This window comes from Hypanus sabinus, chromosome 1 (genome assembly GCF_030144855.1).
Source record: "Hypanus sabinus isolate sHypSab1 chromosome 1, sHypSab1.hap1, whole genome shotgun sequence".
Lineage (NCBI taxonomy): Eukaryota > Metazoa > Chordata > Chondrichthyes > Myliobatiformes > Dasyatidae > Hypanus > Hypanus sabinus.
In genome coordinates, this window is record NC_082706.1 from 201,928,079 (window position 1) to 201,955,563 (window position 27,485).

The following is a 27,485-nucleotide window of genomic DNA, read 5'->3' on the forward strand; positions in this document are numbered from 1 at the left end:
CTCAGGTTCATCTTAAATATTTCACCTTTCACTCTAAGCCTATAACCCTTGGGTCTAATCTCACCCACCCTCAAGGGAGAGAGCCAGCTTGTATTTACCCTGTCTATACTTCTCATCATTTTGTATACTTCTATCAAATCTCCCCTCGTTCTCTTACGCTCCTGGATATAAAATCCTAAGCTATCCAATATTTCCGCTAAACTCAGGTCGTGACAACGTCCTTGTAAATTTTCTCTACTTTTACTTGCAGTATTGTGTTCAGTTCATAGAAACATAAAAAATAGGTGCAGGAGTAGGCCATTTGGCCCTTCCAGCCTGCACCACCATTCAGTATGATCATGGCTGATCATCCAACTCAGAACCCTGTACCTGCTTTCTCTCCATACCCCCTGATCCCTTTAGCCACAAGGGCCATATCTAACTTCCTCTTAAATATAGCCAATGAACCAGCCTCAACTGTTTCCTGTGGCAGAGAATTCCACAGATTCACCACTCTCTGTGTGAAGAAGTTTTTCCTCATCTCAGTCCTAAAAGGCTTCCCCTTTATCCTTAAACTGTGACCCCTCGTTCTGGACTTCCCCAACATCAGAAACAATCTTCCTGCATCTAGCCTGTCCAATCCCTTTAGAATTTTATATGTTTCAATAAGATCCCCCCTCAATCTTCTAAATTCCAGTGAGTATAAGCCTAGTTGATCCAGTCTTTCTTCATATAAAAGTCCTGCCATCCCAGGAATCAATCTGGTGAACCTTCTTTGTACTCCCTCTATGGCAAGAATGTCTTTCCTCAGATTAGGGGACCAAAACTGCACACAATACTCTAGGTGCGGTCTCACCAAGGCCTTGTACAACTGCAGTGGAACCTCCCTACTCCTGTACTCAAATCCTTTTTGCTATGAATGCCAACATATCATTTGCCTTTTTCACCGCCTGCTGTACCCGCATGCCCACCTTCAATGACTGGTGTACAATGACACCCAGGTCTCATTGCACCTCCCCTTTTCCTAATCAGCCACCATTCAGATAATAATCTGTTTTCCTGTTCTTGCAACCAAAGTGGATAACCTCACATTTATCCACATTAAATTGCATCTGCCATGAATTTGCCCACTCACCTAACCTATCCAAGTCACCCTGCGTCCTCTTAGCATCCTCCTCACAGCTAACACCGCCGCTCAGCTTTGTGTCATCCGCAAACTTCGAGGTCAAAAGTTCAGGTCACCTCATTACAGAAAGGAAATGGAAACTCTGAAGAGAGTGCAGCGGAGATTCTGCCTGGACTGGAGGCCATGTCTTATGGTTGAGCAAGCTAGGTCCTTTCTGCCTGAAGCAAATGAGGAGGAGATAGAGGTGTATAAGCTGATATGAGGTATAGATTGAGTGGACAGCCAGACGTTCTCCCAGGGCAGAAATGGCTAATGCAAGGGGCATAATTTCCAGGTGATTGGAGGAAAGTGTAAGGGGATGTCAGAGGTAAGTTTATTACACAGAGAGTAGTAGGTGTGTGGAATGTCCTTCCAGGGGTGGTGATAGAGGCAGATACATTAGAGGCATTTAGAATTTAGAGACTCTTAAATCAGCACGTGGATGATAGAACAATGGAAAGCTATGTAGGAGGGAAGGGTTAGATTAAACTTACCTTTTGGGAAACATTGTGTGTTTAAGAGCCTGTACTGCACTATATTTTATTGACTATATTTTATTCGAACCATGCTGCCCAGCAAACCCTGATTTAATCTGAGCCTAATCATGGGACAATTTACAATGACCAATTAACCTACCTCCCGGTTCATTATTTGGACTGTGGGAAGAATCCGGAGCACCCGGGAGAAAGCCACGCAGTCACAGGAAGAAGACACATTCCTTACAGGTAGTGGTGGGAATTGAACCCGGGTCACCTGTACTGTAAAGTATTGTGCTAACCATTACACTACTGGACACCCTATGATCTATGTTCCAGATTAATCCAGTCATTCATGATAGAGTGTGAGTTTTGTTTATCCATTGATATTGGGTTACAACCCAATTTGCTAAAAAGGTTACTTCTAAATTCAAAGCTTCCTTTTTTGTTCACGGTTTGTGACCATGGAATGTAACCAAGCACAGCATAAATTCCTATGGACAGATTAGCACACACAAAATGCTGGAGGAACTCAGCAGGTCAGGTGGCATCTATGGAGAAGATTAACAGTCGACAATTTGAACTGAGACCCTTCAAATATCAACTGCTTATTCCTCTCCATTGATGCTGCCTGACCTTGTGAGTTCCTCCAGCATTTTGTGTATGTATGTGTTGTTTTGGATTTCCAGCACCTGCAGAATCTCTTGTGTTTATAAAGTCAGCAGTGTTTTTCTCTAATGTTAATACTCTTGGAGGAATCCTTCAGCAGACTGTACTCATTATTATTTGATGGCTTCATCACAGCGAGAAGATTTGGCCTCCCAGTTTAACCAGATGAGTTTAAGCAGGCAGTCGTCGGGAGATACCGCTGAGCCGCCATCTGGTTCTGTCTACCCGCCACCCATTTTGCCTCAGGCACCCCAGCAAGCTAACTACGTCATGGCGTCACCAAGTCAGCTGACCCCAGGTAGTTTTACTGGATCTGGACAGCCCATGTCCCAGCAAGTGCTGCAGCCGCCACAAGGATTTATACAGCAACCGTCTGCCCAGGTATGAGATATGTAACCGGCATAAGCCCCAGCTCCGCCTTCATGGAACAGTCCATGTTCCATCCTGATGAAGATTCTCAGCCCAAAATACTGACTGTTTATTCCCCTCCATAGATGCTACCTGACCTGCTGAGTTCCGCCAGCATTTTATGTGGGTATCAGATAAGTGTAGCCTAGTTAAGCATTGGGAGTTATGGACTAAATCTCAAATAAAAGTTCATGACCACACGCATCGTATCTGATACACTATAGCATAGCAGTTACCTGCATTAACAGTGCCAGTGATCACCGAATGGGGTTCAATTCGCTCTGCTGTCCATAACGAGTCTGTATGTTCTCCCCATGATCGTGTAGGTTTCCTCCAGGTGCTGTGGTTTCCTCACACGTTCAGAAGGCATTGCTCCTTGAAGGTGTCCTGGATACCGTGGAGGCTAGTGCTCATGATGGAGCTGACTAAGTTTACAACTCTCTGCCGCTTATTTGGATCCTGCGTAGTAGCCACCGTACCAAACAGTCCCCCTCCAATTCAGGTGCAAACCATCTCTTCTGTACAGGCCCCACCTTCCCTGGAGCAGAGCCCAATGATCTAAAACTCCCTCCTACACCAACTCTGTAGCCACGTGTAAAGTTGTATTTACTTCCTAGTTCTAACCACACTAGCAGCTGGCACAGTAGCAATCCTAAGGACACAACTCTGGAGATCCTGCCCTTTAACTTCGCACCTAACTCCCTGAACTCACTTTGCAGAACCTTGTCATTCTTCCTACTTATATCACTGGTGCCTACATGGACCACAACTTCTGGCTGTTCAGCCTCCCACTGAAACATGCTGAGGATCCTGGTATCTGGGAGGAAATATACCATCTGGGAATCTTGTTCTCATCCACAGAAACTCCTTTATGTTTCCCTGAAGCCTCAAACTCCCCACATTAACACTGCCTACACCAACAACGGCCACTCTAACAAAGGGCACTCTGCTTGCACTGCCTTATTTTAATTTGTTTTTGCCAATCAATCCCGATCACTAATTGGTCACTGCTCATAAACCATTTTGCCTTGACTTAAAGGGGACTTGCCAATCTTCCAACCAAACCAGATCTCTATGGACTTAACTCGCCTCCATCCCCATCCTCACCCAATAATCACTTGATTTTCTTTGTGGACAGGGCATGAAGGCGAAGCTCTTTAACTTTGCATGGTGGTTGTCCATTGTGTCCAACGATGATGTGCAGGAGAGTATTTAAAGTGGCACTTTAAGTGGCACTAAAGTGGCTGTTGCACTGGGGCAGTTCCACCCGCTTGAACTCAGAAGTCTGGGTCCAGTGGTACGAACAGGCGTCACAAACTGGGGTCTTCCTTGGTTGCAGTGGGTAACCATGACGTCTTCCATGCCTCGTAGTGCCCTTCGCTCTCCATGGAGCGTTACAGTACCATCGACCTGGCCGTTGGATCTCACTGTAGATCTCATCTGCCCAGTCCTTTGGAGCTGACTTGCAATACTAGGACTGGCATGTCCCTGTCTCTCAAGAGTATGAGACCTGCTGGCTGCCTTCACCTGGTTTAGCCTGCCTGTCGATGTGGTGTACCAGGGTATGGACGTTATTGCATACAAACAGCTACTTGGTGCCATAGGTGAGAGCTGAGTGACTGGTGGGGACCAAATATGAGTAAGCTGCCCCAGAATGAGCACGAAAAGTCCCTTCACCAAAGGTGCTTCCCTTCCCTGTACACCAGCAGGTGGTAAGAGTGGGCTCCCTCACCTCCATCCCTCTGACTCTCAACACAGGTGCCCCTCAGGGCTGTGTACTGAGTCCCCTCTTTTACTCCTGTATACCCACGACTGTGTCGCCACCCACAGCTCTAATCTAATCACAGCTCTAAAACCCCAAATCCCAAGTTCTACAGGGGCACAACTGAGAGCATCCTGACTGGCTGCATCACTGCCTGGTATGGGACCTGTACCTCCCTCAATTGCAGGACTCTGCAGAGAGTGGTGCATCTGTAGTTGTGAACTTCCCATGATTCAGGACATTTACAAAGACAGGTGTGTAAAAAGGGCCTGAAGGGAATGGAGTCACCCCAACCACCATCTATTCCAGCTGCTACCATCCAGGAAATGGTACCACAGCATAAAAGCCAGGACCAACAGGCTCCGGGACAGCTTCTTCCACCAGGCCATCAGACTGATGAACTCACGCTGATTTGAGTGTATTTCTATGTTACACTGACTGTTCTATTTATTATAAATTACTATGATTGCACATTGCACATTTAGACAGAGATGTAACGTAAAGATTTTTACTCCTCATGTTTGTGAAGAATGTAAGAAAATTCAAATCAATTCAATTCACTCCATGTTTTGATGTACATCTGACAAATAAAGCTAAACTTTTGAATAAACTGCTTAAAGACTGCAAGTGACAGGTTCTGTGTGAATCTCTTTCAGATGCCGGTGTATTACTGCCCTTCTGGCCAGTACACTACCTCAGCAACCCAACAGTTCAGGCCTGTCGCTACGGTTCAATACAACGCAGCGCGAAGCCAGCAGATGCCACAGACCACACAACCATCAGGTACCCCATTTCAGCAGTATTGTTTCTCGTTCCTCCGAGTGAGCCTTGTCATTTTCTCCTTGTGTTTCTGCCTTATCTTGAGTAGGGCTCATTTAGAATCAGAATCAGTTTCTAACCTCAGCAGTTCAAGAACTGCTTCTTCCCTTCTGCCGTCAGATTTCTGAATGGACATGAACACCTCCTCACTATTTGTTTTTCTATTTGCCCTACTTATTTTTATTTAATTTTTGTAATTTACAGTTTTATTACTTGTATTGCATTGTACTGCTGCCACAGAACAACAAATTTCACGACATATGCCGGTGATATTAAACCTGATTCTGATTCTGCTGTTTATTATCCCCAGTGTATGTCACAAAATATGTTGTTTTGTGTCAGCAGTAGATTGAAATACGTAATAATAAAAACTATAAATTACAATAAGAAATATATACAAAATCTTAAATTAAATATATAATGCAAAAAGAGAGCAAAAAAAGAGGAAAAATATAATAAGTTAGTGTTCATGGGTTCATTGTTCATTCAGAAATCTGATGGTGGAGGGGAAGAAGCTGTTTCAAACACATTGAGTTTGTATTTTCAAGCTCCTGTACCTCCTCCTTGATGGTGGCAATAAGAAGAGGACATGTCCTGGGTGATGGGGCTCCTGGATGACAGATGCTGCCTTTTTAAGTCATCACCTTTTGAGTCGGTCCTCAATACTGGGGAGGCTAGTGCCCACGATGGAGCTGGCTAAGTTTGCAACTGTCTGCAGCTTTTTCTGATACTGTGCAGCGGCCCCTCCACACCAGATGGTGATGGAACTAAAGATGCATAGATTGAAAGTGCGTTTGTTATTGAAGATTGTGTGCAGTATACAACCCTGGAATCTGTCTTCCCCACAGTCAGACACGAACAAAGAAGAACCATGGAAGCAACACGTTCAAAGAGCAATATCGAACACCAAACCCCCTTAAACCCCAGTGACCACCATACTACATCCTGGAGACCGAGAGGCCGGCCCCAGCCCTCGATCGCCTTTATACAGGAGTCTGTGGGAGGAGCCACAGGAGCAGTCAGCAGGGGGCCCCACACACAAACAGCAGCAAAAAAACGAGCAAAAACACAGAATATAAAACACAAAAACAAAAGGCGTATTTCAGTTCACTTAAGTTCAGTGTTCATTATCTGCAGGCAGCCCCAATTCGATACTCACCCCGAAAGCAGTAACAATAAAGAGATGACCAGAACTGGAACACTAAGTCCAAGTCTACGATCCACCTCTCTGGCACCAACTGCCAACAGCATCAAGGGAGAGAGAGATTGCTTGAGCTCAAGGATCCCCCCCCCCCCCCCCCAGGAGCAGCAAGTGAGAAGGAGCAAGAGACCGCCACACACAGCCACCTCCCCCAGCAGCAGCGAGCAAGTGGCTGCAAGACAGCGCCAAACCCTTTTCAGTTTTCAGTCAGACTGCTCTCCGCGATATATCTGTAGAAACTCGCCGCAGTCTTTGGTGACGTCTCCTCAAGCACCAGATGAAATTTAACCACTGTCTTGCCTTCTTTGTAATTGCATTGATATGTTGGGCCCAGGATAGATCTTCAGAGATGTTGACACCCAGGAACTTGAAATACTCAGAATGAGGGACAAAGGAAGAAAAGCTATACCTCGTGCCTAATCAAGCTCACATGGGGGGAGGGCATAATTTTAAGGTGATTTGAGGAAAGTATGGGGGGGACATCAAAGGTAATTTTTTGACACCGAGCGGGGGGTGCTTGAATACACCACCAGGGACGGTGGTGAGATACATTAGGTACGTTTAAAAGATTCTTAAATAGGCACAAGGATGTAAGAAAAAGTTACAGTTTTGCTCTGTGTAGAAGGGAAGGTTTAGATTAATTTCAGAGCAAGTTAAAAAATCAGCACATCGTGGGCCGAAGGACCTGTACTGTGCTGTGCTGAATGTCCTGTGAATTCCATCTGCCATTGCTCTGTCCAATTTACCAATAGTTCATTATCTGTTATGTTTTGCAACTTCAAAACACAAAACTAATCAAAATACATAACATGGTGCCAGGAAAAATGTGTCTAACTTTGTTTTGTTAAGTGAGGTGCATACATATAACGTGGTGTCGTGATGACATTGTATCATTAACGTACTTTCACATATAACACTCAAATATTACTGAAATATTAAATATGCAACACTCCTCCCTGCTTAGCTATAAACTCCAAATCACTATAGAACGCATCTCATATACTATCTAGACATCCTCAGCACAGTAATTTTAAATTGTCCCATTCAAGCTTGAAGATTCAATTGCTATGGAGGCTTGCTCAGTTTTGTGGGATAACGTCTTTCCTGATAAGGGGGAATTGCTCTACTTGGCAGGTGAGACTTGTGGCTGTGAAACAATCTCAGGTTCGAGGACTTGTTAAACAATCTCAGGTTCTGGGGCTTCCTCCATGATGGCTGTAGGAGTTGATTCTGGGGCTGCAGGAAGTGGTTCTGACAGCTCTGCCCACCTTTCTTCTCCAACAAATGACTCTGCTCTTCTTAACTGAGTGATGTGTCATCTCCAGATGATATCAGACACAATCTCTGCTGTGTAGGTCCAGTTCTGTCTTTAGTCTTTCCAAGTGCCCACTTTTGATGACCTCTGTAGTCCCTCTCCAAGACTGCTTGTCCAGGAGTGAAACTTTGAACCTTCTTGTTTGAGGAGCCTTCAGTTCGTCTCCGCTGTTTGTCCTGCATACTCCTTCTGAGATTGGGTTTGAGGAGATCCTAGCGTGAAGGCAGGGGACAAGCCAGGGACAGTATAGCTGGTTGTGGAGTGTTCTGCATTAGGATATGCAAGGTGGAAATCAGCAAGATTCTGTCTCATTGTAGTGTGTTCTGCTGACATTGCTCATTGTCAAGCCATTTGTAGCTGGGTAGTATGGGGCAGATGTAATAAGTTTTATTCCAGTCAATTTCAGGAATGACTGAAACTGTTCCACAACAAACTGTGGTCCATTGTCACTGACTAAGTGTTCTGGAACCCCAGTCTTTGAGACGAGGCTTCTCAACCCATCAACAGTGTGTGTAGGCTCTAATAAAGCTATTGGGAACATTTCTGGCCACTTTGTAGCAGCATCCACTGCCACCAGAAATGTGTCCCCATGAATGGGCCTGTAAAATCCACATGAATCCTCTGCCAGGCAATGCAAAGCCCTAATAGAGTGGATATGGAGTGGATGTTTCCTATGGTTGATGGAGAGTATAACACCAGTGGTCACAGCCTGAGAATATTGGGGCATCCTCCTAGAATGGATATGAGGAGAAATTTCTTTAGCTAGAGAGTTGTGAATCTATGGAATTCTTTGCCACCGGCAGCTATGGAGGCCAAGTCTTTATGTATATTTAAGGCAGAGGTTGATAGGTTCTTGGGTGATCAGGGCACAAAGGGATATGGGGAGAAGGCAGGAGATTGGGGCTGTGAGGAAAATTGGATCAGCCATCATGAAACGCTGGAGCAGACTCAATGGTCTCGATCCGCAATCGGCTGATCTCTCCCCAATTTTTGTCTTGACCATGCCTAGATGACCAGCACATTGCTCCTCCAAAACTTTAGCTCTTAGCTTGGATTGTAGAACAACTCTCAGTCTCCACATAAGGCAACCCAATCAAGAGCAATTTCATCCTGGCACTGGCAAAAGTGGGGAAACTAGAGTTTCCGATGAACATTCCAACTATTTTGGATGCCATGTAATCCTGAGACAGTATGGGGTCTTTTCTGCTTGGGATCATCCCTGGCATAGAAGAGAGACTTTTGATTTGCATTAGGGAGAAGACGTCAAAAGGGGTGTCTCTTTTTACAAATTTTTCAGGTATTTCCTTTCCCAAAGATAAACAGGACAATCCATCAGCAGTTCTATGATTAGTCATCTTCTTGAATTCAACAATGAATATTCGTGGTTGATGATTAGTAATGAGGGTAAACTCTCTGCCGTGTAAGTACTAATTGAAACATTTCACACCCCAAACCAGGCTCAAGGCCTCTCTGTCAATCTGTGCATAACTTTTCTCTGCACTGGTAAGGGAATGTAATACAAAGGCTATGGGGTGTTAATTTCCATCAGTCATAGCACGTAAGACTGCACCTATAGAATAAGACGAACAGTCACAAGCAAGCTTCATTGGACAATGTGGATCATAATGTGTGAGTACAGTGTTTGATGCCAACCATTTCCTATACATTTTTGAAAGCCACCTTACACTGCTTTGTCATTGTCATTCCTTCTTGCTGTAGTAATGAGTTCAAAGAATTGAGCATGTAGCAAAACTTGGCAGAACCTATTGCAATAAGTAACAAGTCCTGAAACGGACTGCAACAGTGACACATTCTTTGGGCCTGGCCATCCACCACTGCTTGAATTTTCTCAGCACACTTGTGTAATCCTTGTGTGTCAATAGTGTGACCACAGAAAGTGATGTTTGTTTTAAATAATTCACACTGGTTGCATTCTGCTCTGAGCCCATAATCTTCTAATCTTTTTAACACAGTCCTGAGATTTTGGAGATGTTCCTTGTCATCCTCAGAGGTAACAATGATGTCATGCAGGGCAGCCTTACAGCACCTGGTGCACAGATTTCTGTCAGAGTGCAAATGAAGATGCTACTCCAAAAATAAACCTGTTATAAAGATAGAGCCCTTTGTGATTGTTTATGATGAGAAATACGTTGGACTCTTCTTCCATCTCCATCTGTAGGTAGAGTGATTGTTTATGATGAGAAATACATTGGACTCTTCTTCCATCTCCATCTGTAGGTAGAGTTCAGCTAAGTGTTATCCTCATGAAAGGTTTCCAAAGATAACCTCTATCCTGGGAAAAGGATATTGATCTACTTTAAGTACTGGGTTGATGGTAACACTTAGATCGCCACAGATTCCAATAGTCCCATTCTTCTTGGCTACTAGCACACTGACATTGTCCATGGGTTCCAATCAGCTTTGGAAAGAATTCCTTCAGCCTCCATGCGATCCAGCTCACTGGCCACCTTATCATGGATAGTATAAAGAACCAGATGGGCTTTGCAAAACTTGGATGTGGTATTTTCATTTAACACTCTTTTATCCTTGGTATGTTTGAGTTTTCCAGTTGCCATCCTCAAAACACTGATGTGGCATCATCCAGCACCTTTCTTAATTTGCTCTCAGTTGACTCTGTTACAGAGAACGTGGCTTGCAAATGGTTGGTGAATCTCCAGTCAAGTTGTAGTTGTCTCAGCCAACCGTGACGCAATATTGCAGGCCCTCCTGTTTTTATCACGTACAATCCCAGGGTGACCTGCTGTTTGTTGTACTTCATGGTTAAAAAGCTCATTCCCATGGGAGTTATCTTTTCTCCAGTACAGATTTTTAGTTGGGTCTCTGCAGGCTTCAGTTCTGTATCTTTGAAAAGCTGTTCCAGTTCATTTTATGGAATGACTGAAACAGCCGAGCCAGTGTCCAGTTGAATTTTAATTAATTTAACATTCACTTCTGGTGTAAGTCATATTGCTTGTCTATTGTTAATTTCACATTGTAAATCTCAATGCTATCCAGTCCAGTGTCATTCTCATCATTATCATATTTTTCATCAACAGCATGCAGATTAGTGCTCTTTTTGAAACTGCAACTTGACTTTTTATCTTTTTCTCTTCCCTGTGCAGTCCATTTATTTTTGTCTGCCTGAAATGCTCTTTGTATGTATCCTTCTTTGTTGCATTTTCGGCACGTTTTGCACTTAACCCTGCATTGATCTGGTGTATGTGAGCCGCTGTCACAATGGTAACACAATTTGTTCAACCACAGTTGTTTCTGTTTAGATGTTGCAATTTTGTTCATGCTCACTTCCAATTCTGACTGCAACTCGGTTTCGTCTCTGGCTGCTGTTTCCATTGATACAGTGATTTCAACTGCTCTTTGAAATTCAGTTAGGAGCTGTTTTTGAATGCTTTCTTGTAAGATTCCACAAACTAAATGATCTCTCAATGCATCATTAAGCCCATCACTGAACTGACAATGCTCTGATAATCTCTTCAATTCAGCAATATAAGCTGAAATGGACTCCCTCTCCTTTTGATTACATTATGAAAGCTAAAGCATTTTGCAATCAGCAATAGTTTTATTTCTAAATGTTCCTGCATTACCTTTACAATATTAGCAAAGTTCATGTCGGCTGGTTTGGTTAGAGCAGTCAAACATGGAACATAGAACATCTACAGCACATTACAGTCCCGTCAGCCCACAATGTTGTGCTGATCATGTAACCTACTCTAGAAACTGCCTAGAATTACCCTACTGCCTAGCCCTCTATTTTTGAAGCTCTATATCTATCTAAGAGTCTTTGAAAGGATCCTATTGTATCCACCGCCACCATGGTCGCCAGTGTGCATTCCTTGCACCCACCACGCTCTGTGTGGAAAACTTAACCCTGAGATCTCCTCTGCACCTACTTACAAGCACCTTAAACCTGTGTCCTCTTGTGTTAGCCATTTCAGCCCTGGGAAAAAGCCTCTGACTATCCACACGATCAATGCCTCTCAACATCTTATACACCTCAATCAGGTCTCCTCTCATCCTCCAAGGAGAAAAAGTCAAGTTCACTCAACCTACTTTCATCAGGTATGCTCTCCAATCCAGGAAACATCCTTGTAAATCTCCTTTTCACTCTTTCTATAGTATCCACATCCTTCCTGTAGTGAGGTGACCAGAGCTGAACACAGTTCTCAAGCGGAGTCTAACTAAGGTCTTGTATAGCTGTAACATTACCTCATAGCTCTTGAACTTAATCCCATGGTTGATGAAGGCCAACACACCATACACTTTCTTAACAACACTGTGCAGCAGCTTTGTGTGTCCAATGGACACAAACCCCAGGATCTCTCTTATCTGGTTTGAACTCCATCTGCCACTTCTCAGCACAGTTCTACATCCTATTGATGTCTCACTGTAACCTCTGACAACCTTCCAGACTATCCACAGCACCCAATATCTTTGTCATTAGCAAACCTACTAGCCCACCCTCTACTTCTTCATCCAGGTCATTTATAAAAATCACAAAGAGGAGGGGTCCCAGAACAGATCCCTGTGGAACACCACTGGTCACCGACCTCCATGCAGAATATGAACCATCTACAACCACACTTTGCCTTCTGTGAGGAAGCCAATTCTGGATCCACAAAGCAAGGACTCCTTGGATCCCATGCCTCCTTACTTTCTGAATGAGCCTTGCATGGGGAACCTTATCAAATGCCTTGCTGAAATATATATGTACTACATCCACTGTTCTACCTTCATCAATGTGTTTTGTTACATCCTCAAAGAATTCAATCAGGCTCGTAAGGCACGACCTGCCCTTGACAAAACTATGCTGACTATTCCTAATCAGATTATGTCTCTCCAAATGCTCATAAATCCTGCCTCTCAGGATCTTCCTCCAACAACTTGCCCACCACTGGTCTACAATTTCCTGGGATATCTCTACTCCCTTTTCTGAACGAGGGAACAACATTTGCAAATCTTCAATCTTCTCGTACTTCTCCTGTCCCTATTGATGATGTAAAGATCATCGCAAGAGGCTCAGCAATCTCCTCCCTTATTTCCCACAGTAGCCTGAGGTATATCTCACCCATTCCCTGTGACCTACCTAACTTAATTCTTTACAAAAGCTCCAGCACATCCTCTTTCGTAATCTCTATATGTTCAATTGTTTGTGTCTGCTGTAAGTTATCCCCACAATTGCCAAGATCCTTTTCCCTGGTTAATACTGAAGCAAAGTACACATTAAGTACCTCCACTACCTCCTCCGATTCCATGCACCCATAGCGCTGGAGAGGAATAGGAGCAGACAATTTGAGAAAACATTTATTTTGGGGTAGGGGGAAATAGGACGCTATTAGGCAGGAACTTGGGAACATAAATTGGGAGCAGATGTTCTTAGGGAAATGCATGGCAAAGATGTGTCAAATTTTCAGGGAATATTTGCATGGTGTTCTGCATAGGTATGTTCCATTGAGGCAGGGGAAGGATGGTAGGGTAAAAGAACTATAGTGTACAAAGGATGTGGAAAATCTAGTTAAGAAGAAATGAAAAGCTTATAAAATGTTGAGGAAACTAGGTACTGATAGAGTTCTAGAAAATTACAAGATTGTCAGGAGGGAGCTTAAGAATGAAATTAGGAGAGCCAGAAGGGGCCATAAGAAGGATTAAGGAAACCGCAAGGCATTCTACAAGTATGTGAAGAGCAAGATGATGAGCTGTGTGAGAATAGGACCAGTCCATTGGTTGCGACAGTGGAAACTTGTGCATAGACACATCTCAAACCATCTAGCTGAGTGCATCTCTGCTCTATCTATCATCTGCTTATCCTTCCTCACAAACTCCCTACAGGCTGTAGGGAGTTGTGCGCCAACCACCCCATCCTCTGCCTCTTCGCTTCGGTTCTCACCCCCTTGCAAATCCAGTTTAAACCCTCACCAACAGCATTAGCAAACCACTAACCAAACTGTATGTCTTTCAACCCAATGTGCTGAGCAAAACTGGCACTCACTTCCAGTAGGACAGCAGCACGCTTAGTCATAGCGGCTTTTGTGGGGTCAACTATAAGTGTTATTGTCTTTTTAAAATGTACTTTATACGATCGCAAGACCCTGCCGGACATTAAAAACTTAAAGTACTGCAGGTCTACCCCGTTAGTGAGTTACTTGATGGTGGAGAAACTGAAGGAGCTGGACTTGATGCAGACCGCAATGCTACCTGCATCAGAAAGGCATTGGAAGAGTTGTTGCACGAAGGCAGTGTGTAGGGTGACAGTAAGTGATCATCTTAGTCACCATTCTTCTGACTGCAAGACCCTGTTGGACATTGTTAATGCAGAATGCAGTGTCCAATTCACTGATTATCGGCTGATAATCACTGATCGGCAGGGGCAGACAGTGGGGGAGCTGTGTGACATCAGTCATAGCAAGGACTAGGCCTCGAGCCTCAGTGTTTCCTGTTTACAGCTGCCCAGGAGAGAGGTGCCAGAGTTGGAGTGCTCCAACTGAAGGTGGTGTAACACGGTGTACAAGCCTGTGTTGGTGCTGCCCCTGTGTGTGCACAACAAAAGGCAAGCTATATTATGTTCGCCTACAGACTTCTGCAATATTATGGACTCAGGGCCTTGGACTATATTTTTTTGGCGACTGCATTTTACTGCTACCTATGTGCCATGTGATGTGTGTGACTGTTGGTACTGTGTTTTGCACCTTGGCCCTGATGCAGACATCCCGCTCTGCAAAAACTCATTTCAGGGAGGTAGCACCATCAATTTGCGGGAGACTCCCGAAACTCCCGGGAGAGGTGGGATGTCTGCAAAAGAGTAGCTCCTTAGCAGCTAGCCAGCTAGTTTAAATAGTGTTAGCTATGCTCAAGAACGAATGACACCTGTTAAACTCACCTCAACATGTCTTTTACATTTTAACCCACCATGGGCAATAGAAAAGTCACTGTTGCAAACAGTGCAGCAAGCAACTAACAGTCAGTCTCTCTCTCTCTTGCTCTCGCTCTCTCTCTCTCTCTCTCTCTCTCTCTCTCTCTCTCTCTCTCTCTCTCTCTCTCTCTCTCTCGCTCTCTCTCTCTCTCTCTCTCTCGCTCTCCCTCTCTTGCTCTCGCTCTCATCAATTTCCAGGATATTGTATATAATTTGTGGGCATCAGGGAGCCACTAACAATACGCTGGAGACTCCCGGAACTTCCACGAGAGGTGCGATGTCTGCTGATGTAATACTGTTTTGTTCAGCTCTACTCACAGGTATCCATGTATGGTTGGATGACAATTAATCTGAACCTTGAACTTGCCTATTTCATTTGCTTCAAAATACAGATTAATTCACTCAGTATCCAATATCCAGTCATCTCTTGAGCAAATGAATGCATCCATCTTTCCAAATGTAGTCAGCTATTTCTGCTTTTATTTACAGTTTGACTCTTATCACCAGGTACTCTCCATTTATGAGCTTATAAATTGATCCATTTTCTGCCTTTTTTTTTAACTTGACTATCTTTGTCCCTTCCTGAAGAAGTATATACTGTGCATCAACAGGCAGGTAGTCATCTCAGGTTCATTCAAAACTTACCTCCTCATCTGTTAACAAAACCACCAATGTTTGTGCCATCTGCAATTAACTATTTCCATTGTCTTTATTCATCCAATGTATATGACAAACAATTCATTTCCAGGATCATTCTTTTGAACCTCCTCTGGTCCCTCTCCAATGCCAGCACATCTGCTGACAATACACAGTTGTGGTCTGACCAATGCCTTATAAAGCCTCAGTGCCACGGTAGTGTGGCGGTTAACACAACGCTATTACAGCTTGTGGCATCAGAGCTCAGGGGTTCAATTCCAGCGTCCCCTATAAACAAGTCTACACATTCTTTCCCACGTGTGCGTGGGTTTCCTCTGGGTGCTCCGGTTTCCACCCACAGTCCAAAGACATTCCGATTAGTAGGTTAACTCATCATCGTAAATTGTCCTGTGATTAAGCTAGTGATAAAAATTGATTGGTGTGCTGGGTGATGCAGCTCAATGGGTCAGAACGGCCTGTTCCACGCTGCATCTCTAAATACAAATAAATAAAATAAGGACCTGTATTGTTCTGTAATGTTCTATGTTCTAAGTCAAAGGCATGAATCATTTTCTGAACTTTAAACTTAGCATTTCTCACTACCTTTTCCTCTTAGTAACATCCGTTTATACTGTATATGTGCAGTTTTGGTTATTTTACACTAATTTCTTGTTCAGGAATAACAAGAAATGCACCCCTCTCATTCTAATATTTTCATCTAATGAAAAGTCAGCTCATTTTCTCTCTCCATAGAAGCTGCCATATCTCTTCTGTATTTACAGATCTTTCCAGATTTTTATTGTTTTCAGATTTTTAGTTTTTAGTTTTTAAAATTGTTTTTAGTTTTCTAACTTTTCCAGATATTTATAGTTTTCAGATTTTTCCAGACTTTCATTGTTTTATTTCAGGTTTACAGCAGCTGCCGTACTTTCAGATTTTATTTCAGGTTTACAGCAGCTGCTGTACTTTGCTATCAGTTTTTTTATTGTGATGAAGACGTATGAGGTGAACCTTCCATCTTCCCTTGCTGTTGGTCTTAAAAGAGCACGCAAACATAAAGAGGAAGATCTGTCAAAATTTTGTTATTTATTTCAGCTTTACAACATTGGGTTTCATTACAGGTGTAGGATTTGGGATGGTGGAAAAATAACCTTATTCTAAACAGGTAAGGATCTAAAATACAATATCAACATTTATTTATTTGTTTATATATTGAGATACAATGTGGAACATTGTATTCCAACTCTTCAAGCCATGCTGCCCAGCAAACCTCCAACTTTATCATAGCCTAATCATGGGACAGTTTACAATGACTAATCAAACCATCAAATGGTACACCTTTAGAGTGTGGGAGGAAACTGGATCATCCAGAGGAAACGCCGCGGTCATGGGGAGGCCGTACAAGCTCTTTACAGAAGGCAGCGGGACCAAGATTCAAGATTGTTTAATGTAATTTCCAGTACACAATTGTAAAGGAGAATGATATAATTGTTACTCCAAATCCATTGCAGCAAAATAAAATAGAGAACACAATAGTAATTAAAAAAACAATAAATATAAATACATAAGATAGCTCATATGCCTAGATCAATTGTACGTCCATAAAGTGACGCTAGGTACAGGAGTGTCTGTACATAAGGTGACTGACAGGACAAGAGGTTTCAGTCAGAGAAAGAAAAGAAAATTCCTAGGCTATGTTTATTTTTCCTTCAGGCAGGATAGTTGAATGTTCCTCTTGCGGAATGAGGGAAAACAGGGATTCGGCCAGTGTCCCTGATGACTACAACTGTGAGAAATGCAACCAGCTGCAGCTTCTAACAATCTGCGTCAAGGAGTTGGAGTTGGAACTGGATGAACTCAGATCATGTAGGGAGCTGAGAGGGTGAAAGATACGACATATAGAGAGGTAGGACACACGAAACTGGGTAACGGTCAGGAAGAGGAAAAGGGGTTAAGGAGCCAGTGCAGAGTACCGCTGTGGCCATCCCACTCAGCAACCGGTATATCTCTTTGAATACTGTTGGTGGGGTTTGAAAGTCACAGTGGCTGGGTCTCGGCACTGAGCCTGCCTCTGTGACAGAAGGGAAAGAACGAGACGAAGCTTGCTGTGGTGAATGGGGTTTGTTAGTTCAGGGAATGGACAGGAGGTTGTGTGGTCGAGAATGGGATTCCTGGCTGATGATGTTGATTCCTGGGAGCAGGGTTCAGAATACCTCGGATCGAAAGCTCAGCATGTTTAAGTGGGAGGGTGAACAGCCAAAAGTCATGGTCCATGTAGGTGCCAATGACATGGGTAGGACGAGTGATGAGCTTCTGCAGAGGGAGGTCAGGGTGTCAGATGCTCAGTGAAAGGGCAGGAACTCCAGGGTTGTGATCTCAGGATTGCTACCCATGTCACGTGCTAGTGAGGCCAGAACCAGGAAGATTATACAGATTAATACGTGACTAAAGAGTTGATGCAGGAGGGAGGGCATAAGATTTTTGGATCATTGGGCTCTTCCAGGGAAGGTGGGACCTGTACAGATGGGTTGGTTTGCACCTGAACTGGAGGGGGATTAATAGATACATAGATAGATAGATACTTTATTGTGTGTTTTGTGTGTAATGTTGTGAAATTTGTTGTTAAGTGGCTGCAGTACAGTTACTAAAAGTTACTATAAGAAATATCTTTTAAAAAATAAGCAGTGCGAAGAAGTGAAGTAGTGTTCATGGACTATTCGGGAATCTCACGGCAGAGGGGGAAATAATTCCTGAAATGTTGAGTGTGTATCTTCAGACTCCTGTACCACCTCTCTGATGATAGCAATGAGGAGAGGGCACGTCCTGGGTTTCAGAGGCCCTTAATGACGGATGTTGGCATCTTGAGGCATTGCCATTTGAAGATGTCCTCGGTGGTGGGGAGAGTTGTGCCCATGATGGAGCTGGCTGAGATTACCTCCCTCTGCAGCTTTTTCAACCAAAATGTGTTTCAGCGCTACATTTTTAAGTTCTGAAGATTCATACTGCCTCTGCAATAGGAAGGAGGCACAGGAAGACGGGGAGCTGCTTAGCGTGTCCTTGTTATTGGGTAACTGGGGAGGGGGCCGCTACACTGTAAGAGAGTGAATACCAGGTCTCACAGTGAACCGGTCTCTTTGCCAGGAGCCACATTCCATCTGACAAAACTATTGCTTCTGTATCAGAGAGTAAAATCAAAATGCGTTGCTTATTTTTCCTATGCTGTTTTTCAAGTACTTATACTTAACATTTGTTTTGGAAATGGGCTAAATTAAATCTTATGAGGACACTTCAGTTAACAAGTGTGCTTGTTCAGACCTCAGTTAGATAAATACTAATTAAATAACCATAATGTACAGTTACTGTACCATTGAAGCATTTTAATCAAATGTATTTAAATTACTGAGTGAACTATCTCACTCAGAGGGTGGTGAGAGAGTGGAACGAGCTGCCAGCTGAAGTGGTGGATGCAGGTTCAGTCGTAACTTTTAAGAGATATTTGAATAGGTACGTGGATGACAGAGCTCTTGAGGACCATGGTCTGGGTGAAGATAGATGGGACTGTGCTGGGACAGACTAGATGGCCGAAAGACCTGTTTTGGCGCTGTTGTGCACTATGACTATATTTAATGTTGTTTGTATTTATAGTTGTTAGTTTCAACAGCTGGTTTATTGCTGCCATTTGTGGGTCTCTGTTGGTTGGGGACAACCATGGATGTTGTGTCCCAGCTGTCTATAGATATGAGAGCCAGGGCAGTACAGTATGGAGAGCACGCTTTTGCCCATGCAGCAGCCTCCCCCTCTCCGCACAGCTGATGAATCCAAAGGGATGGCACAGACTGATACAGTGGCATCACAGGATTTACCAGTCAGCATTGAGCTCAATGTAGGACTACCTTAGGGTCTGCAGCTCCGAATTTTTCCCTCGGGGTTTACTCCCAAAACCTTTGACGTGAGTGGGTTTAGCTGCAAGGAAGCGGAGGCTGGAGGTCAAAGTTCTCCTTGTCCTAGATGAACCCCTCCTTTGACCTTTCTCCTGTCAGTAGAAGTGGTTCTGCCAGGCTTAGTAGCTAAGCCAGATGTGAAGGCCAGAAACTGGATATTTGAAACGCATGCATTTAATTGGTAGAGGGAGCTGTTTGAAACGCATGCATTTAATTGGTAGAGGGAGCTTATCCTGACTGCCATCCCCAGCTGTAGCAAACTTAAGGAATGATTGCGTTCATATGTACTGATACACAGTGAAAACTTGTCTTGCATAATGTTCATACAGACCAGATCATTACAACAGTACATTGAGGTAGAACAAGGTGAAACAATAAAGTGTAACGACTACAGAGAAAGTGCAGTTCAGGTAAACAACGAGATGCAAAATCATAATGAGGTAGATTGTGAAGTTGTAGTCAAATTTATTATACTAGGGAACTATACAATAGTCTTATAACAGCAGGATTGAAACTGCCCTTGAGCCTAGTGGCACGTGGCTTCAGATTTTTGTACCTTTTGCCCGATGGTAGAGGGCGACAAGAGTATGTACAGGGTAGACAGGGTCTTTGATTATGTTGGCTGCTCTACCGAGGGAGCAAGAGGTATAGACGGAGACCGTGGAGGGGAGATTGGATTCCATAATGTGCTGCTTATTTTGAAAGATATATAGGCGAATCTGTACGTTAATTTGTTATTGCCAGTTCCAGAGAATTTTGTTTGATGTGTATCGCTAATGGATAGGATGAGGGTGGTGCATGCAGGTTGTCACTCCTGTGTCAGAAAAGATGTCACCTCTAACAAGTCACCTCTCATCCTCCTTTTCCCTGAAGAGAAAAGCCCCAGCTCGCTTAACCTATCCTCATAAGACATGCTCTCTAATCCAGGAAGTGTCCTGGTAAATCCCGTAATTATAGAACACTACAGCACAGAAACAGGTTTTTCAGCCCATCTACTCCATGCTGATCCATTTAAACTACATAGTCCTATGGACTTGGACCTGAACCTATAACCCTCTCATCAATATACCTTTCCAAATTTCTCTTAAAAGTTGAAATTGAAATCGTCTCTGCCACATGCTGGCAGCTCATTCCACGTTCTCACTGCACTCATGCTCCCCTTCAACTTTTCACCTTTGACCCTTAAGCCATAACCTCCAGTTCTAGTCTCACCCAATCTCAGTGGAAAAAGCCTGCTTGCATTTACCCTAACTATACCCCTCATAATTGTCTATACCTCTGTCAAATCTCCCCTCATTCTCCTACACTCCAGGGAATAAAGTCCTCACCTATTCAACCTTTCCCTGTAACTCAGGTCCTAAAGTCTTGGCAATATCCTTGTTAATTTTCTTGCACTCTTTCAATTTTATTTACATCTTTCCATAGGTAGCTGACCAAAATTGCACATAATACTCCAAATTAGGCTTTACCTATGTCTTACGCAACTTCAACATAACATCCCATCTCCTGTACTCAGTACATTGATTTATGAAGGCCAACGTGCCAAAAGCTTTCTTTATGACCTTATCTACCTACGATGCTACTTTCAAGGAATTATCGTTCTCTGTTCCCAGATTCCTCTGTTCTACCATGGTCCTCAGTGGTTGGTCCTCCTACCTCAAATCTGCCTGCATTAAATTCCATCTGCCCATTTTTCAGCTGGTCCACGTCACGTTGCAAGCATTGATTGTCTTCTTGATGGGACGGGGGTGGGGGGCAGAGGGCCATTGCCGAAAGTTCGAGAAAGCCTCCAACCTGATGGCATGAACATCAATTTCTCAAACTTCTGGTAACAGCTCTCTTCCTCATCATACCCCATTCCCATTTCCCTCTCTCACCTTATCTCCTTATCTGCCCATCACCTCCCTCTGCTGTTCCTCCCTCTTCCCTTTCTTCTATGGCCTTCTGTCCTCTCCTATCAGAATCCCCATTCTCCAGTCCTTTATTTCTTTCACCAATCAACTTCCCAGCTCTTTACTTCACTCCTCCCACCTCCCGGTTTCACCTATCACCTACTACCTTGTATTTCTTCCTCCTCTCCTCCCAATTTCTTCCTCTGACTTCTCATCTTTTTTTCTCCATCTGCCTGTCCATCTATAACTATTGCATTGAAGTATAGGCAGCTCAGGATAATAGTGGTACCACAGTCAACTTTTAATTCCTAACTTTGTCTGAGGTCCTAACAACACCTACATCCACAACCTCTCCGCTAACTGCTCTGGCACTCTGGTTCCCATCCCCATGGAAGTCTAGTTTAAAATACACTGTGCAGCATTAACAAACCATCCCACTAGGATATTAGTCCCCCTCCAGTTCAGGTGCAAGCCACCCCTTTTAAACAAGTCCCACCTTCATAGGATGGGAGCCCTATGATCCATATCTATTATGCCCTCCCTCCGACACCAACTCCTTAGCCACATATTAAACCACAAAATCTTCCTAGTTCTGGCCTCACTAGCACGTGACAGGGGTAGCAATCCTGAGATCACAACCTCAGAGGTCCTGTCCTTTAACTTAGCACCTAACTCCCTGAACTCTCGATGCAGAACCTCGTCACTCATCCTACCCAAGTCATTGGTACCTACATGGACCACGACTTCTGGCTGTTCACCCTCCCACCTAAGAATGCTGAGGACTTGATCCAAGGTATCCCAGACCCTGGCACCCGAGAGGCAACATGCCATCTGGGAATCTCCTTCTCACCCACAGAACTTCCTGTCTGTCCCCATAACTAACGAATCCCCTATCTCCACAGGTGATAGGCCTCTTCTTCCCCTTCCCTTCAGAGCCACAGAGCCAGACTCAATGCCAGAGACTGTGGCTTTCCTCTGCGAGGTCGTACCCAAAAACAGTATTTAAAGTGGTAGACCTGTTGAGAGAAATGACCACTGGGGTACTCGTACTGACTGCCAATCCTCTTTCCTCCTCTTGATGATGTGCTAGTTTCCTGTGTCATGCACCTTCAGTGTAACTATCTCGCTGTACGTGCGGTCTATCAATCCCTCAGCCTCCTGAATGATTTGGAGTTCATCAAGTTCCAACTCCAACTCCTTAACACGGTCTGTTAGAACCTGAAGCTGGATGCATTTGTTGCAGGTGTAGCTGTCAGGGACACCCGGGGTCTCTCTGCTTCCTTATATTTCACAAGAGGAGCATTCCACTATCCTGACTGATATCCCCACTGCTCTGAACGTGCAATAAGAAAGAAAAATAAATAAATAGACCTACGGCCTATCCTTCTCTCAAAGCCTGAATGAGCCACAGCCTCAACTCCCCACTCTAACACTGGCCCACCCACGCAATGCCCGCTCCCACAATGGCTCCCACTTAAACCTAACGTCTTTTTATTGGATCATGCCAAGTGGCTGATTATGCGCAATTCAATGTCTCCTCAGGGAACTGTGGTGCATAAAATTTGCCGACTGCCCTGGCTCACTTCTTTTAAACTCTCTCCCTTTATGCTGTCCTCTGCACTAATCGAACAGTCAAAATAAATGAAGCTTTGGAGAGCAGTCTGTTCAGCTACAACCAGTTCAAGACCAAGAACAAGGTCAGCACCACCATCATCATGGAGCTTCAATACGTAGATGACAACACCATCTCAGAACACTCTGAAGAAGCCTTCCAATTTATCCTGAAAGCCTTTGCCAAGGCATTTAGAACCCTGGGTCTTGTCTTGAATATAAAAAAAGATACAGTTCCTATATCAGCCGCCACCCAACTAGCCATTTATTGGGCCCACCATAAAATTTGATGATATTTCCCTTGGAAACAAAGGTCACTTTGGCTCAGAGATCAGCCACAGCCTGAGTAGTGCTCAGATGAAGGAAAAGGGTTTTTGAAGACCGCGATCTACATGTCCAAATAAAATTTTTGGACTCCAGAGCAGTTGTCCTTCCTACGTTACTGTACGGAGCTGAATCATGGACCACTTGCAGATGACACCTGAAAACCCTGAGAACAATGCCACCAAAGAGCCTTACAAAGGATTTTGAGGATCAACTGGAAGGACAGGCACACCAAAACCAGTGTACTGGGGGGGCCAACATGTACAGCATCTCTACCTCGATAAAGCAACACCAACTCCGATGGATAGGTCATGTCATCAGAATGCCTAACTCATGTTTCCCCAAACAGATCCTTTATTCCCAGATGAAGAAAGGTCAGCCAGCCAGCAGTGGGCAAAGAAAACACTTCAAAGATAGCATCACGGATCCGCCTGAAGAAATTCAACATCACCTCTAAAAACTGAGAAGACATTGCACTCAATAGATACACCTGGAGGAATTTATTCAAGAGGGAGCTGTGCCACAGAGAACATGACAGCTGTGAAAGGAGAATCTGAACAACCAGAAGACCCAACCACTAACCACAGCCACCAGTTACTCTTGCCCACACCGCACCAAAATATATGGATCCTGGATCGTCATCTACAGCCACCAGAGGATCCACCAATGGATGACCCATAGGAGAACATCAAACTTGATTCAAGTGATCATACTAATACTACGTTGTGGTGACAACAATTTCTGGATGACATTGTGTCCATCAAATTGGACCAGGCACACCTTGTCTGCCGTTTCTATCAAATGTGGAAGTAATAAGTTGTGATAATTCAAATTAACTTTGAATCAATGGTTAAGGTTGGTGAGTCAAATGACTCTTTACCATGTTGTCGGACTGCAGCTTAACGTGATTACAGTGCAGTGAATCGTGTTCATTTCTCTCTAATCCTGGCAGCATCCTGGGAAATCTCCTCTGCAGCCTGTGCAAAGCTTCCACATCCTTCCTACAATGAGGTGACCACAACTGAACACAAGGATTAACTATATTTGTCACATATATTTACATGAATTAGGAATTTGCTGTTGTGTGTTGGTGTCATCATTATCAAATGCCTCGTACACCGCTGGCATTGAGGACATCAATGAAGGTCCTCCATCTCGAGCTGTCTTTAGCCATTTTCTCTGTTGTGTGGTTCACATTTCTGCAGTCATGCAAGTCCCAGGTGGAGCCTCAGGTATACCGTTGTACACAGCTATAGGATTCTTCATTGCTGTGTCCGTTTTGACCAGTCGGGGTTGTTAGCCCTGAGTTGAACCACCAAACATGGAGGACCAGTGGACCACTCTTAGTCTGGCCTCTACCCTTTGACCTGTTTGGCATAGATGTCCTGACCAAAAGTCAAAATACAAGGTCCTGACTCCAGCCAACATTAGCTCTCCAGACACTGAGGCATGCAAGCCACCAAACCCTACGACAAGTTTGTGGTCTCTTGGAGGTGTATGTTAGTGTGGCCTGCAACAAAAAAAAAACTTTCAACAACTACAGAGAATAAAGAATTAAGTTAAAAAAATAAAGTTAGAGGTTAAACTACAGATATGGAATAAAGTGTGCATAAATACAGAAATAATGGCATATATTTACTATGTAATAATTTTTAAAAAGTGGTTTAAAGTGTTTACTGTGCAGAATGGTTGGCCAGATTAACTGCCTGGGGGAGGAAACTTCCAAGCTGGTGTGAAGTTTTTGTTTTAATAGTCCTATAGTGCTTTCCAGAAGGGAGCTTTTGGAAAAGACAGTTTACAGGGTTGATAGTGTCTACAGTGACTTTTCCTGCATGCTACTGTGTCCTTGGACACATACAAGTCCAGCAGAGATGGTAGACTGCAGCCAAGATCCTTTCTGCTTACCCAATAGTTTGCTGTAGTTTTTGAACATTGTGAGTGGATGCTGCACCAAGCTGGGCAGTAATGCCTGATGTCAGGATGCTCTCTATGATGGCAGTGTAGAATTGCACCAGTATGTTCAGGGGAAGATGGAATTTTACCAACTGTGTTTTTACCACTTTGTACTTAGTACTTTGTAGTTTACACAAGAGTGCTCTAACCAGAGTTTTTTAGAACTGTAAAATTCCACCTGGTGGAATTTTATAATGAATTCAGGTTCAAATTCAAGTTTATCAGATCCATATCAGAATCAGAATTAGGTATAACATCACTGGCATATGATGTAAAATTTGTTGTTTTGCAACAATGGTACATTCCAGTACATGATTTTAAAACCTATAAATTACAATAAGAAATATATATAAATTAAATCAAATAAATAGTGCAAAAAGAGAGCAAAAAAAAGAAAAAATTGTGGCGTAGTGTACATGGGTTCATTGTCCATTCAAAAATCTGATTGTGCTGGGGAAGAAGCTGTTCTCAAAATCTTAAATGTGTGTTTTCAGGCTCCTGTACCTCCTCCCTGATGGTAGCAATTTGAAGGGGGCATGTCCCAGTTGATGGGGGTCCTTAACAACAGGTGGCACTTTTTTGAGGCATCGCATTTTGAAGATGTCCTTGATGCTGGGGAGGCTCGTGCCCGTGATGGAACTGGCTGAGCTGCAACCCTCTGCAGCTTTTTCTGATCCTGTGCAGTTGCCCCTCCATACCAGATGGTGGTGCAGCCAGTTAGAATGTTCATTCAATCATACACATTTGTACAGCTAAACGAAACCGTTCCTCCAGGATCAAAGCACAAAATGTAGCACATACAGTCAAAAGCACCTCACAGCACATATAGAACCAGTGGCGTCTCTAAGGTATGGCACGTGCCCTGGGCGCCACTTGAAGGGGGGGGGGGGCCACTGAGCAGTTTCTATTAAAATCAGACAAGCCATCCTCAGATAGTGAAAAAAGAATTTTCTTCAGATGTATGATCTGTCTTTGATTATCATGGGTGAGAAGCACTAGGATGGCCTTATTTCATAGTATTGTGTAAGAAGACCGTGAAATGTTTCTTCACAAAGAAGAAGGAAAATGGAGCTGAAGGACGGAAGAGATGAAAGTTGGAGGTGGAGGAAGCCAAGAAGTCAAGCAAGTTCTTCATGCAATTCTTTGAAAAGCCCGGAACAAGTAGTTCGGTACTTTCCATGGAGTCACCTGCACCTGCTACAAGTTTGTTAGAATCCGAAGGTAGATCGGGTACAAATGCGTCACAAGCCAAGAAGGAAGTCAAGTCAGACAAATCTGAGTATGACGAGATTAAGAGTGAGGCTGCCACAGAGAACGTGGACATGACAGGAGGGGAAGACGGTGGTGGTGGTGAGGTTGAGTTTATTGACGAGATTTTACCTGACGACACTGAACCTAGTGAACTGGATGGTGTCAAACAGCCTCGAACTGTCATACCAGAAGTGATTGAACAGCATGACATGGGACTTCTGAAGTTCAACAAGGATACTGGAAAAGCAATTCTTCCTGATGCGCTGAGAACAAAAATAATAAAGCTGGGTTCAAAGTATATCCAGAACAGTGAGGGGCTTTTCCTACCAACAAATAATCACTCAATGAACAAAACTTGGTTCAAGAGGAAATTGGGAAATGGTCGTGGTGAGGAAGTGACTCGCTCATGGCTGGTCTATTCCCCTTCTAAAAAGTCTGCATTTTGTATCTGTTGTCTTCTCTATTCCCAGTCAGACCATCAATCCTCATTGGAGCAGGAAAGTGGATTCAACCAGTGGAAAGCACCTGAAAGGATCAGTGTTCATGAAAATGCCAAGAATCATCGGGAATGCTTCACACAGTGGAAAGAAATGGAAAGAAATTTAGCTGGAAACAGAGGAGTTATTGACGCAGTATTTCATCACAGATTGAGAAGGAAAAGCAGAAGTGGCGTGATATCTTGACAAGAATCCTTCACTGCATAAAATTCCTTGCGACTCAGAACCTGGCTTTGCGAGGACACAGGGAGTCACTTCAGCTAGACGATGACTCCAATATGGGAAATTTCCTTGGCTTACTGAAACTACTTGCCATCTTTGACCCTGTCATAAAAGAACACCTCACTGATTTGTAGAGTCATCCTGGATCCACGTCTTATCTTTCACCAGGTGTCCAGAATGAATTCATCCACATGATGGCATCCACTGTTCACCAGAATTTACGGAGAAGTATTCATAAAGCCAAGTACTATGGTCTCATGTTCGACTCGACTCCTGTTCAGGCACACCGTGAACAGATGTCAGAAGTAGCGAGGCATGTGGAAGTTGATTTTGACAGGAAAACAGTCCATGTTAAGTCCTTCCTTGGTTTTATCCTGATAAGCCAAAAGGATGCTGAGAGCTTGGTTGAAGACATCTTGAAACAGCTAGAGAAGGACAA

At 43.7% G+C, this 27,485-nt stretch overlaps 1 protein-coding gene across 1 annotated transcript in view; it reads left to right on the top strand.

Moving 5' to 3' along the window:
* The window catches only part of arpp21 (cAMP-regulated phosphoprotein, 21), a 323,923-nt gene that overhangs the window by 266,576 nt on the left and 29,862 nt on the right, over positions 1-27,485 (top strand). Inside the window, exons 18-19 of the mRNA XM_059984261.1 lie at positions 2,425-2,670; positions 5,116-5,242. Of these exons, the coding sequence (XP_059840244.1) occupies positions 2,425-2,670; positions 5,116-5,242 (373 nt within the window). The remainder of the gene's footprint in view (positions 1-2,424; positions 2,671-5,115; positions 5,243-27,485) is intronic.